This window comes from Centrocercus urophasianus, unplaced genomic scaffold (genome assembly GCF_019232065.1).
Source record: "Centrocercus urophasianus isolate 14NV4802_14NV808 unplaced genomic scaffold, USGS_Curo_1.0 seq_150, whole genome shotgun sequence".
Classification (NCBI taxonomy): domain Eukaryota; kingdom Metazoa; phylum Chordata; class Aves; order Galliformes; family Phasianidae; genus Centrocercus; species Centrocercus urophasianus.
Window position 1 is genome coordinate 28,366 of NW_024884698.1, and position 12,387 is coordinate 40,752.

The following is a 12,387-nucleotide window of genomic DNA, read 5'->3' on the forward strand; positions in this document are numbered from 1 at the left end:
CGTAAAGGCACAGGGCGCTTTAACAGCATTTAATCGCATTTGTTTTGAATGTGGAAGGACAGTTGGAAGAAGCTGTTTAGAAACAGCAGTCGACTAGAGCGAGGTGAATTTTGAAATCGGGAGTAAGATGCATCCCTCTGCAGGAGGGCCAGGAAGGGTCGCAGCAACCTTTTAGAAGGTTGTTGAGATAATGTGTCTGGAAGGAGTAGGAAAATATTTGGAAAAAAAGGTGGGGGAAGATACCGGGAAAACTGGCAGCAAAAATGCTTTACTCACGGCAGTACAGCGTCCGAGTATTGCTGGATTGGAATCCAGTGTTTTCACTTTGCAGGTGCGATGAATATTATTGGCTTTTGCGGGGCATACTGGAAAGCAAAGTGTAATTTACAGCCAGGAACCAAGGGACTCGAGAAACTTAACTACTCCCCCTGTATTGCAAGAAGCAGCGCTCTAATTGCGATGCTCGTTGAGATTGAACTGGTTTCAATGGCGTGCTCTGGAGCAGAGGATGTGGTGGGATGTCTCGTGAAAACCTAAGCTGTCCTCAAGTTATAGGGAATAGTTACAGCTGTATAGTGCGTTCCTTTGACATGTCTTTGCAAATTATATTCCATGTTTAGTATCGTAATCGTGCTTTAGAGAGCTCCAGATACGGTTGGTTGTCAGGACTGAAATACCATTTCTGACATTGTTGGTCACTTGCGAACGGTTTTCCTGGCACAGTCGAAACCAGATTTCCTTGGCGGAGGATACGTTACTTTGGCGTTAAGCACGTAGCTTTGGAATGGGACTGGTGTGTTCTAAACAGTTTTTAAGTGTGGAGTTGCGACTCGCTTACGTGAGCTCCCAGCAGCTTGTGCAAACCGTTAAGTTTTGATAACGAGAACTGATAGAGTCAGTGATTAGCGAGAGCTCTGCGAGGTGTCTGTCACCACCTTCAGCGTTTCCTTGTGCAGCTTAACGAAGCCAGTTTCTTCGACGTTGCAAAAGCATTGCAAACAGACAACTTAGGTTTGTTGACAGTTGCGCTAGGTGGCCTTGTAGGTCCTTTCCAACCTTGTGATTCTAGGATTCTATGAATTTTATTAGAATTTACAGGGGACAGCAGAGTTTTCTTGTTCCAATGATCCTTAATCTTTTAATGCAAGAGGTCCGTTTGTAAGGAGTCCAAATGAAGCAAATGTGTTTGTGTTTAAGCCATCCATTACCGAGTTGTGCTAGCTAAGAGCCGCTGACCAAAGTCGGTATCTAGTTACTTCTAACCCATCATTAATGTCTTAGGTGGGAACGTTGCCACGACCCGGCAGCTGTCCAGAACCTGCCTGCAGCTCGCTTGAACAGGCTCTGTCAGGAACGAGCACAAACCAGTTATTTATCGACATTTTAGGCCTGCCTGTGTAGCTTTCGGCACATGACTGTGCAGGTTCAGCCGCAATTGTTGTAACTTCTGATATATGACAGAAGGCCAAGATGTATCTCAGTAGGAAAATACGATTTGTAAGCGTCGCGAAGCAGTCGGAGTTGGCGGTCTGTGTTCAGACACGGAGGAGAATAAGCGCAATTTATAACAGGTGCTAAGTATCACGTGCATTATGGTTTGAGGGGAACCTTCTGATGCAGCTTGACTTGTGAGAGAGTTGTTAATGTCTTACTTACATGTCCTTCCCGGAATCTGTAGGTTGAAGCACCTTTGGAAGAAGCCATTAAATTTTTGACCCCCCTGAAGAATTTAGTGAAGAACAAAATAGAGACGCATCTCTTTGCCTTCGAGATTTATTTTCGAAAAGGTAGGTAAGAGCTGTGGCGAAATAAAGCAACGTGTTCGTTTGGATTCTAACGTAGGGCTCGAAGAGCCACGCGTTGGGCTGTTGAGGAATCAGACCCTGTGGAGACGGAACGATTCATTGTGCAAACAACGTAGCCATTAGCATTCTGTGAAGAACGCAGAGTTGGAACGCTTGCTGGTTATCTGTTTTTTTTGCTGCTCGTAGAAGCTGTTGGGCTGTAAAACTAATTCTCCCAGCCTGCAGTTGCCCTCGTTACTTGTTTGCATCACAAGTCTGCGGAACGCACAGCGTGTAGAAGCGATGCACGCTTGCTAAGGAGTCCTTTGAAGCGCTCAGCTTTAGAATCAGTTAAATATTAGCATCAGTTAAATATTATGCTCTATGAACTAGTTAACTTCAAGTTTACTTCCTAGTTTAACAGGTCTCAATCACTGGCTAAATAAATGTCTATTGCAAAAGAAACGGTTCCTGTGGAACGCTCACCTTTAATTTGCGCTGATCATCCTCATTCCAGACGTTAAGTTTTCCTGCAGCGTACGGCATTGTGTTTCAGCTACGTTTCTTTGACCGTTTGCCAATTCCTTCTTTTCCAGAGAAGTTCCTTCTGATGCTTCAGTCTGTGAAGAGAGCTTTTGCTATCGACTCCAGTCATCCTTGGCTTCACGAGTGTATGATTCATCTCTTCAGCAGCGGTACGTATCTGTTGGGCATGACTTCATCTGTCTGTGCTTCCAGATGCTGCCTAACCTACATACGGTCATTGGTTCTTACTTTACAAACTGTGAGCATCGTTAATGCAAAACAATTAGTCATAACATTAGAAAGCTTTTCAAGCATCTGACTATCTGTTAAATTAGGTATCTGTAGCGTAACTGCGGCTGGATCCAGTTAGTCTTTGACCGAGTGCTAGTTAGTATCTCGCCAACTGTGAGCAACGCGGTGAGTCCCCGCGAGAGCCAGAGAAGCAAATGGAAACGGCAGAACGAGCGACGTGGCTTCTGTGCTCTCAGTTGCGTCAGAGCGTAAGGAGAAGGAGTAGAATCGCGTCTTTTTTTGCGCTGGATGACAGGCTGGCTTTTCTCCCTTCCCCGGAAGTGTTTCTTCGTCTCGATGGCTAAAGACCAGATATATTTAAGAAGAGACTTTTCTCGTCTCAGTCTTTGAGCCTAATAGGCTTTAATCCGCAAGATAGACAATGTGTCGTAGTAAATGGCTTCGGCTTGTTTCTGCGCATCAGAAAACCGTTATCTCAGCTTTTTGCAAGCAGTCCTGGTTACTTACCTTATTTTATGCATCTTCCTTTGAGATATGTCCTTTTCGATCGTGCCAATAATGCGAATATCACAAAAATAAAAACGTGACGTAGATTTGACTGTGAATACCCCCGGTTTAACTTTTTTTCCTCTTTGTTAGTGTCTGAAAGTAAGGATCTGCCTGATGCAGTTAGAACAGTGTTGAACCAAGAGATGAATCGGCTTTTTGGAGCAACTAATCCAAAGAACTTCAATGAAGCTTTTCTTAAGAAGAACTACGACTCGCTACCGCATAGGTTATCAGGTATTTTGCCTTTTTCCTTTTCCTGCCCGGCTTCTGTGTTCTCTCGAATCTGGCAGCGTCCTGTCGCTGCCTGCACCAGCCGCGTAAAACCTGCTCATTCCGTGCGGAATGCTATCCCTCGTCTGGATCAGAGTTGTAAAGTTTTCTAATACGTGTCTTCGAAGAGACCGACTGTCGAGAAGCGTGCTGAGTACCCGCAATCAGGTATTGCAGTGTTATAGTGGGAAAGCAGGATGTAAGGCCCCCAATGGGTCAGCGTTACTGTCTCGGCTCCGCGAGTCAACCTGGCCTCAGTGAATAGCGAGTTCATTCTTTGTGCCCTCTCTGACGTCTGAGTTCCAAGCACCCCTCGTGTGGGACTCGGAGCTTCTGTTCGGTTGCGTCTCTGTTCTGTGCTACGATCGTGTTGTAACGGGCCTCAGTGCACTGATGTCTTCTGCGCCCCAGAAACAGGAGCGCTGCTGCTAGAAGGAGCCGTGGTCTGTGGCCGCGGATCCGATGGGTTCTCTTTGTTGTCCGTACGGTTTGCTGCCAAACGCTCCTATCCTGCAGGATAGAAGCGACCTACTGGTTCCAGTGCTTTGTCTAGCGTTTAATAACAGCTGCCCTCCTAACTGCTCAGGTGTCGTCTGTAATGCTTCACATCGTGTTATTTTGAACTGCTACTGCAGATCTGCGGTCATATTGCCTATTAGTCACACCGTCTATCTCTATTTTATGTTTGCTTATGATAAATTTTTGGTTTTCCGTTGAATGTTGAAGCTCGTGTTTCTTCTTGTAGCTGCCCGAATGATGTACTATTTAGATCCTTCCAGTCAGAAAAGAGCGGTGGAGCTGGCGATGACCCTGGACGAATCCCTCATTAACAGAAATCTTCAGGTAACAGACATACATTGTAAACTACTACTGCTTCTCTGTCTACAAAAGCTTTGTGCGAGCTACAGAGGTAAGAGGAAGCTGAAATGATTGCTGCGCTTGATGTTAGGGAGCGTGGGTTGTCACGTGAGAGAAAGGGCCGTCGGGGTCATCGGCACCGAAAATTTGTCCGTTTTGCACACGTCTTGTAGTAAATAGCTAGGCAGAAACCGTGTTATTTCTCCAGCGGAAGTGCCCTTTAATATCAGGATCTGAAGGGGGGATAGACATATCTCGAAAGGCGTTCTCATAAGCAAGGAAGTGACGTTTGATTTGCAGTAGGGATCGCGTGTCTCTGGGCACGTTGCAGATGTTAAATGAGATGTACGTGACCTCCTGTATATTCTCGTGTGGCGCAGAGCTCACGCAAGGCAGTACAGGGCTTGTCGAAGAGAACTTCAGGACGCCATAGCGAGGGGGACCAAACAGTCACCCTCAACACAGAACAAATAAAAGCTATAGTAGGTTCCTGAGGAGTGGGAAAAGAATAGCCGTGCGAGGTGGAAGGGTGCCGAATGCCGACGAGCTCTCTGGAAGCTCAGCCTCTCACGTTTGCAAATGACGTTGAAACAAAACCATAAAAGCAGGCAACCTCCTTTTCCTCTTCTGAATCGTTACGTGGATACAAAAGTGCAAATAAATGTGCAGGACGTGAAAAACCCAGGTTGCGGTTCCGTTCAGTAGTTGCAGCCACACACAGTGAGTCACGCACCCTCGAACGTGGGGAAAAAAGTTTGCACTGTCACAAAGGAGACCGCCTAGAGTTGGGTTTATTCACTTAGCGCTTTTTTTACGTTTCAGCTGCATTCCACGGTTCTTCCGATTGCTGTATGAAGGTGCATTCGCCAAAGTAAATTTTAGGAAAACGTGGTGTATTTTCACAAACGAAAAATGGGTTCTAGAATATAGAAATGTGCATTTACGTCACGTATTGCTGAAACGCTTAGTGCATCCAAAAGAAGTCTTGGGGGGAACCTCAGTCGAGGCGCCTTTGCTGGCCGATAAGCTCGCTTGCCTAGCAGTGAGAAAGAGTAGTTTCAGGAAAATGAGTTATAGGTGACGAATGAGAATATTTGCCTTCAGCTGAGCTTCCCAGCTGCTGCTTAAATCCCTTGAAAGCGCCTCATTTCAGAGGAAGCTACGCCTCTACGTCGTGCCGCCGCTAGCTAGAAAAAAGTCCCTCGGTGGTGGCGGACACCTGAAAACAGCTCTCGGGATTCGCGGTTTGTTTGTGAGCGCTCGGGTGAACGTTGAAGAGTCGGTAACGTTTCTCTATTTTTCTCTTTAATTAGACTTGTATGGAGGTATTAGAAGCTTTATGTGACGGTAGCCTTGGAGACTGTAAAGAAGCATCTGAAACTTACAGAGCAAATTGTCATAAGCTTTTCCCTTACGCTTTGGCTTTCATGCCCCCTGGTTATGAAGAGGATATGAAGATCACAGTTAACGGAGATAGTTCTGCAGAACCTGAAGAACTGGCCAATGAAATATGAACAACTGTATTGGAAAAAAATGACATTGGACCATATCTGGCGTATAATATTTTTGTCACGCACCTGCTGAATTGTTCTAACTTACACGGAGAGCGGAAGGGAAAAAAACTGTTGCCTTCAAATAGTTTTACGTTTTTTTTTTTATCCTGCTGACAAAGTATATATATAAAATATCTAACGTATTTCTGGATATAGGTTGTTTGGTTTCTTAAAAATTAAAAGCTGCTAAAATTGAAGAGAAAAAAAACAAAAAACAACAACCCTCGTCCTTACCTACCTACCCATGTTTTTAAACTAATTTATATGAAATCTGGAGGCGCGGAGCCTTCAGAGCAGGTGTGTGGCAGAAATATTACTTTAAATTTGTCTTGTGAGATTACTGTTATCTCAGACAGCGAAAACGCTGTTTTAGCACTGGATTCTTTCACTGAGCACAAAGAGTTGTTGGGGCTTTAGCATCTGACTGATTTTGATACAGGGATGATTCAGTCCATAGGAAGTATGCAATGTGAAATCAGAATAAACAGAGAGAAACCCGCAACATCCGCGGTACGTTGCGGATGCTGGGACATACGGATACCAAGCCGAATTAAGAAACGCAGTGTGTTCAGTAAGCTCGTCGTGTCTCTGAAATTCACTGTACACGATCAGTTTGGTGTTCTTGCACCACAGTTTTTAACCGAGGGAACCCAGGGAACCCGTTGAAACGATTTCTCTGAATGAAAGAGGGGAGGCGGGGCGGGGAGAAGAAATGACGTCGCTGGTTAGGAGATGCGCCTGTCCGAATTGGTTGGCCGAGCTCCAATTCTGTTAAAACTGTAATGCAAGAACCAAATAAAATTACGCACTGTGATGTGGCACCAACTGATTAGGAAAGATAGCACGCGTTTTTCACGTAGAGCGAAAGCAAAATGAGAACATACTATGGCTTGACGTTGCCAAGAGGAGAACTCCCGACTTCCGTTTCGAGCGATCAAGAGACTAATAGTTTCAAACCTCAGCAGGCCTTGTTCACGTTATGCAGAAAAAAAAAAAAGTGCTGCAGTTTAGATACCTCTGGAACTTTTCCACAGAGTCACAGGTTTGTAATACTTGAAGCCCTACATTTCTAAGAATATATTTCTTGCTCAGTTGTTTCAGGCAAGCCCGAGACTTTGTAACTTTTAAGGGGCCCAAGATTTTTTTTCAATAACAGACCAGCTTCTTATTCCTGCAGTTACAGATGTAATTTCCTTTGTCAAACATAAGGTACCAAATACGATGCAATAAAACGTTTTGAAAAACACTCGTGTGAATATTTAAACCAAGCTCGGTTGTACTTTGAAAACGAACGGGTTCCCGGGAGCGCAGCTCAGGGTCGGCTTACTACGCTGTCCGGTTACGCTGATGGCGTCACTGCCGATGGGCGGATGTCGAGTGTGAAGCGCAAACGAATTACGTCAATACTGAATGTCTGGCTAGTCCTATAACGCAGAATGCTTTTCCGCTTGGCTTTTTCGTTCCACCGGTCTTCCGTGGAAGATTATTTTCCGAGTCGAGCTACGTTCAGCGAGTCTACTGTGTTAATATTATAGATACGTCCCCGAATGTTGTTTTTTTAATAGGTTTATCCTAAAGCAGAGCAGAAAATAAACTACAGCTTACAAAGCGAGTGCCTTCTTTGCTGCAGGAGTTCGGTCAGAGAGTATCCGTCGTGTGGATACGCAGCCTTCCTCTACCACGTAACAGATGTCAGCGATCGACGGTACAGGTCAGAAATCTGGGAAGGTTTCCTGAGGTTTGTAGTTGCGCCAGTTTTTGCTTGCGCGTTCGGCAACCCTTTCTTTTCTCGGTTAGATGATCCTCTCGAATGTTTGTGGCGTAGTTCACGTTGGAAATATATGTTGTATCGCTGTATTTGTCTATTTAATCCGCCGGGCTTCAGAGGTCTAGAATGCCTGTGGAGCCTCCAGTTGCTCTTCAACGTCTAGCTCTCGGTCTTTTCTGTGGCCTGAGATACTCGGACTGCATGTCTTCTGCAACCACCGAAGGCGGTTCAATCTTGCCTGCGCGAGCTACGAGCTGTTGGCCTTGCCTCTTTGAGTATGGCTGCCGTTCTCTTGGCTTCTGACGCTTAGCTGGAGGCAGATAAATGCTCCCTTTTTTAAACGGTTCGTGACTAGCATCGAGCGATTTTGTTTTTTCAAAACGCGGTTTGGATGCCGCCTATCAACGGGATCGTGTGCTTTACTTGTTCCCCGCCTGTTTTTGCATCGAAATAGATGAACTCAAAGCAGGATCGTTATCCTTCACGATGCAAGCGGGAAAGGATATTTGTACGGGCCTTGCAGAATCCTCATCTACATACGCGTTCCGATTCCCCCCGAGACTTCCAAAGGCGTCCGTTGCGCTTCGGAAGGGATGCTTTCGGATCAGTTCCTCGTTCCCTTCCGGAAGAGCGGAGATTCGGGCAAGGAAGTAGAGAGTTTCCCTGACCTAGAAGGTTATTTTGATTGGCGCAGGAGTTCTTATCTCTTCATCTCCGCACTTCGCAGGTGTGCGGTTGACGGCCGAGGAGGTGCTTATAAGAGTTGGAGACACAGTTATAACCCGCCTGAGCGCATCTTTTGTGAAGTAGCGGCACAGCGTCGTGCTGCAGTGAAAACTTCCCTTTCCGTACGGAGATAAATGGCAGACGCCGGTGTTCAGCTGCCGAGGCGGATGAGCAGCAGCTGCAGTTGCAGTCAGAGCCATCTAGAACAGCTTATTAGCGGCAAATTCTGGTTCAGTATTTCACAGCTTCCCCCGAAGCAACATCCTTTTGCCGTTAGTGGAGCCACGGCTGACGTCGCATGACGTGGACATCGGTGTTTGGTCCTTGTTGTTGGGGTTGCTTTGCTTCGGGGGGTGGAGGGGAGGGCTAGGAGGGCTGGGACTCGAACCATACATTTTCCTTAGACAAAACTGCCGCTTGGGTTCACGCGTGTTGCATAAATCAACGGGAAATGGACTCAGCACGTACGTAAGTAAAAGAGGCGCTAAGATCGTAGGGAGAGCAGAGCGTTCAGGCACCTCGGGACGGTAGGCGTGTACGAACAGACGAAACGTTCTTGGAAGGAGCTACTCGGTAACAAATGTCACGCCTTTGCGTTTACAATGCCTTAAAAGCCTCCGCATCTCCTGTGGTTACACTTTTTCGGCGAGGTCTTAACGCTAGCGTGACTGCAGGGAGCGGACGTTTCCGGTGTCAGTACCGAATGAAGTCTCTCTCGGTTGTTTCCCTAGCGTAAGGAGAAGGTTCTGAGGTTCTCGGGAAGATCGGCAGGGCTAGATGAGGGAGACAATGTTAGCCTAGTCGATCTTTCTGGAGCGTTTGATGAGGCGCATGTCGTTAGCCTAACAGATCTTCCTTCAGCGTTCGGTTTGTTTTTACAGGTTTGGAGGTGCTCAGCTGTACTGCAGCCCCTGAAAGTTGGTGTAACACCTCATTGTAGTTGTTGTTATATACAGAAGGGAAACACCAGCGAGAGTAGGGTGAGACCGGGCGCGGGAGACTCGCGGCGCAGACGCGATCTCGCCGCCACGTGAGAAAGTTCCTACGTACAAAATGGAAGGACTCGGTCTTAGGTTACGCTTTTGAGGGCTTTAGCAGCGGTGCCATCGTTCGCGTCGCGCTTGCACCCCACGTGCCACAGCTGCACTTCAGACATTCGTCACTCGTGCTGCAACATCTGATAGGGTAATGCAGCTCAGTAGACCTGAGTAAAAAGTAGTTGTTCCCCTTTTTGCGATCGCTTTACATGTTTTGTAAGCGTTCGGTGCTCGCAGCTAGCTAGCTCCGAAATCGTTTCCCCGTCTTCCCCCTCTAGGAAATTTGCTCTAAAAATGGGGCGCGTAGCTGATGGATAACATACAATAGCTCGTGTCGTATGGAAGTGAAAGTTGGGCTCGTCTGGTAACGGAGTACAGGCTGACCCGCTGCTCTGCGATGCTGCGGAGGAACGTGATGCAGATGTAGTCTAATTAGATGGCAGTGTCAGGGAGGAACGGAACGGCCCGTGAGCGTGCTAGCAGCGGGCGGTGTTCCAGGTGGAAGAAGACGGTTGCTGAGGCTGGGAAAGACTCTTGCTTCCAGGAACGTTCTGGTTAGGAACCGCTCTGGTGGCGGAAGGAGATACTTCCTGGAAATGTAAGCTGCACGTGCCAGTTTCAAAGCCTGTTTCGGGGCAGAGACTTTGTCGGAGCACACAGCCAGCAATGAGAACGGCCAAGAGTCGCTGACACGGCATCTTGGCAAAAGGAGACTGAAGGGAGTTACGAGGAGGCAGCGTAATAGAAATTCTGGTTTAGATTAAGCTTCAAAGTAGGGTTTGTTTTGTTTTGTTTTGTTTTGTTTTGCTGGAACGATTACTGAATCTGTAAATAATAGAAATGCAGTCTCCCGTGTCCTGGAAGCTGTACGTGTGTATTTCTTCTAGAGCGGTTCAAGCCAAGAGTGGCACGTTCACAAAGATTCCAGCTTTGCGCGTCGGTCTCCAGGTAAATCGCGGCAGAAAACCCGGAGCTTGAAGGTTGTCCAATTTACAAGGGACCGTAACAGCAAAGTACGTCGAGGTAAACATCACTAGCGAATTCAAAGCATCTTAGAGTAGCTTCCCTAAGATGTTTGTTGTTTTAATTGAAAATGTTGCATCTGCTGATTGTTCCTAACAAAAGGTAAAAAGTACTGGGAGAAAGTATTTCTGCCTGGCGCTGCCCATTCAGTATCTACCTCTACTAGTTCTAGCCCGGTTCAGCTACTGCATAACTTTAGCCGTTTAGCACATACCGTATGAAAAAGTGTCATTTGCCTTGTGGGTGATCAAATGTATGATGATGGATACGTTCAGTTATAAAATGTAATGCAATAAATCACAAATTGAGCAAAAGTCCTCTTGTTGGTTCAGTGTGGCAGCATATGTATTGCTTCATTGCTGATCCATTCAAAAATCTTAAGTTACCCACTCTGCCGAGTTACTCGCAAATGTACTGGGATCTGCTTTCCCTTCCAGCCTTCCTAACCGGTCGATGATGTTGTACTGTGTTTTTATGCTCTTCTCTGGCGATAGCAGATATTAAAGAAAAAAAAAAACAAAAACTAGCAGGAAGTCAATCAACGAATAAAAATGCTGAGTTCTGTTTGTAAACGAGTGCCAGCGTTTCCTTGGAGGGTTCAGCGTCCCCCTCCGATATCCAGCAGCCTTGCAGTAAGCCATCCCTGGGAGGACAGCAGTCATTTGGAGTTCTCTTCATCGTCAGCTAGCTGTGACGCAGGCAGCCCCGTCATGCCGATGGGTTGCAAGCTTGGGGGTGTCTCCTAAAATGGAGGAAGGCCAGTAGGCGAAAAGATGTGACTACCTTGGGAGTAAGAACAGAAAAGGACAGCATCGGCGGAGAGATGTCACTAAGTCTTTCCCTAAAAGCTGCATGTATATGCGTATGGAAAAAGGCCCTCAGTCAGTGTTCTAGGCTACAAAAGACTCCAGGTGGGGATTTGAGCGACGCTTTTATTGTAGGATTTAAATTTAAAAAAAAAAAAAGTAATAAAAAAAACCACACACACACAGTTTGAGAAGGAATCATCTGCTGTTTTGGTCAGGTCTGGATCGAAGGGAGGGTGGAAAAGTTCAGCAGCCTTCTCTTCCCCATCGAAAAGTCTACAAAGCTTTACTCACCCAGGGCATTTCAAATTCTTGCAGACTCAGTCAGCAGACTAAACACTGCAGCAGTGATGAGTAGAAGTTACAGCTTTTATTTTTATTTTTAGATACGCAAATATGGAAGTAATTTCAGAAATAGCTTTTTATTGATACCTTCGAGTCTGAAACAGGAGTTCGTTGCAGCGAAAGTGGATTTTAGTGGATAACGCCCTACTATAAAACAGCAGCCTTTCTTTATTCACGTCCTCAGTAATTTGTTTTCTCTTTTAGAGGTGGAGGGGGGCATTTGTTCCAGGTCGCTGCCTTCCTTGAACTTAAAGCTTTTAAAGTTCTTTCGATGGAACGGCACCTCACGACTGGTCTGCCACAGACCAAAAGCACAGCAGATACGAGGAGCCGAACTAGCGTGGCCGTTCACACAGGTGCACTTAAATACAAGTGTAAGTATACATTTAACACAACGATCAGGTGTGACTCTTCATCGGTACCTTTCTATTCCATCAAGTACAAAGGACGTTTCTCCTACTTAGCTGTTACGCTTGTGGAACCTTGCGCGGGTCGCGGGCAGCAGCAGATGACAAAGCCCCTCTGCTGTCACTCCCCCTGAAAACACTGAAGAGACCAAGCACAAAGTAAAAAAAGCAGACAAATAACACCTGGTGGAGACGCATGACTTCTGCAATTGCTGTACCATCGTGAAGGAAGGTAAGGAGAGGCGCTTCGCTGGTTCGCAGACCAAGCAGTGAGCCGTACCGCTCTGAATTCTGAGTACTGCTGTCTGCTTCTGAACTGGAGGCAGCTGCTGCTGGGTTGTTCTGCCCTGCAGGTTATGCAAGGGTTACGTAAACGCCTTTTATTTGGGAGAGAGCAAGAGGAGTTGCTGATTAATTTGTAAGCGAAGACTGGCACTGCTGTGGTGCTTTGAGGTCTGGTGCTTTACATCATGCTTTTCAAGCC

The 12,387-nt window shown here is 46.4% G+C and overlaps 1 protein-coding gene across 1 annotated transcript in view; it reads left to right on the forward strand.

Annotated features, from left to right (window-relative positions):
* Nucleotides 1–7,037, forward strand: part of NAA15 (N-alpha-acetyltransferase 15, NatA auxiliary subunit) — a 34,933-nt gene extending 27,896 nt beyond the window's left edge. Inside the window, exons 16-20 of the mRNA XM_042816417.1 lie at nt 1,679–1,787; nt 2,381–2,479; nt 3,201–3,344; nt 4,126–4,223; nt 5,552–7,037. Coding sequence (XP_042672351.1) covers nt 1,679–1,787; nt 2,381–2,479; nt 3,201–3,344; nt 4,126–4,223; nt 5,552–5,752 — 651 coding nt within the window. The 3' untranslated portion in view covers nt 5,753–7,037. The remainder of the gene's footprint in view (nt 1–1,678; nt 1,788–2,380; nt 2,480–3,200; nt 3,345–4,125; nt 4,224–5,551) is intronic.
* The last annotated feature ends 5,350 nt before the right edge of the window (nt 7,038–12,387 follow it).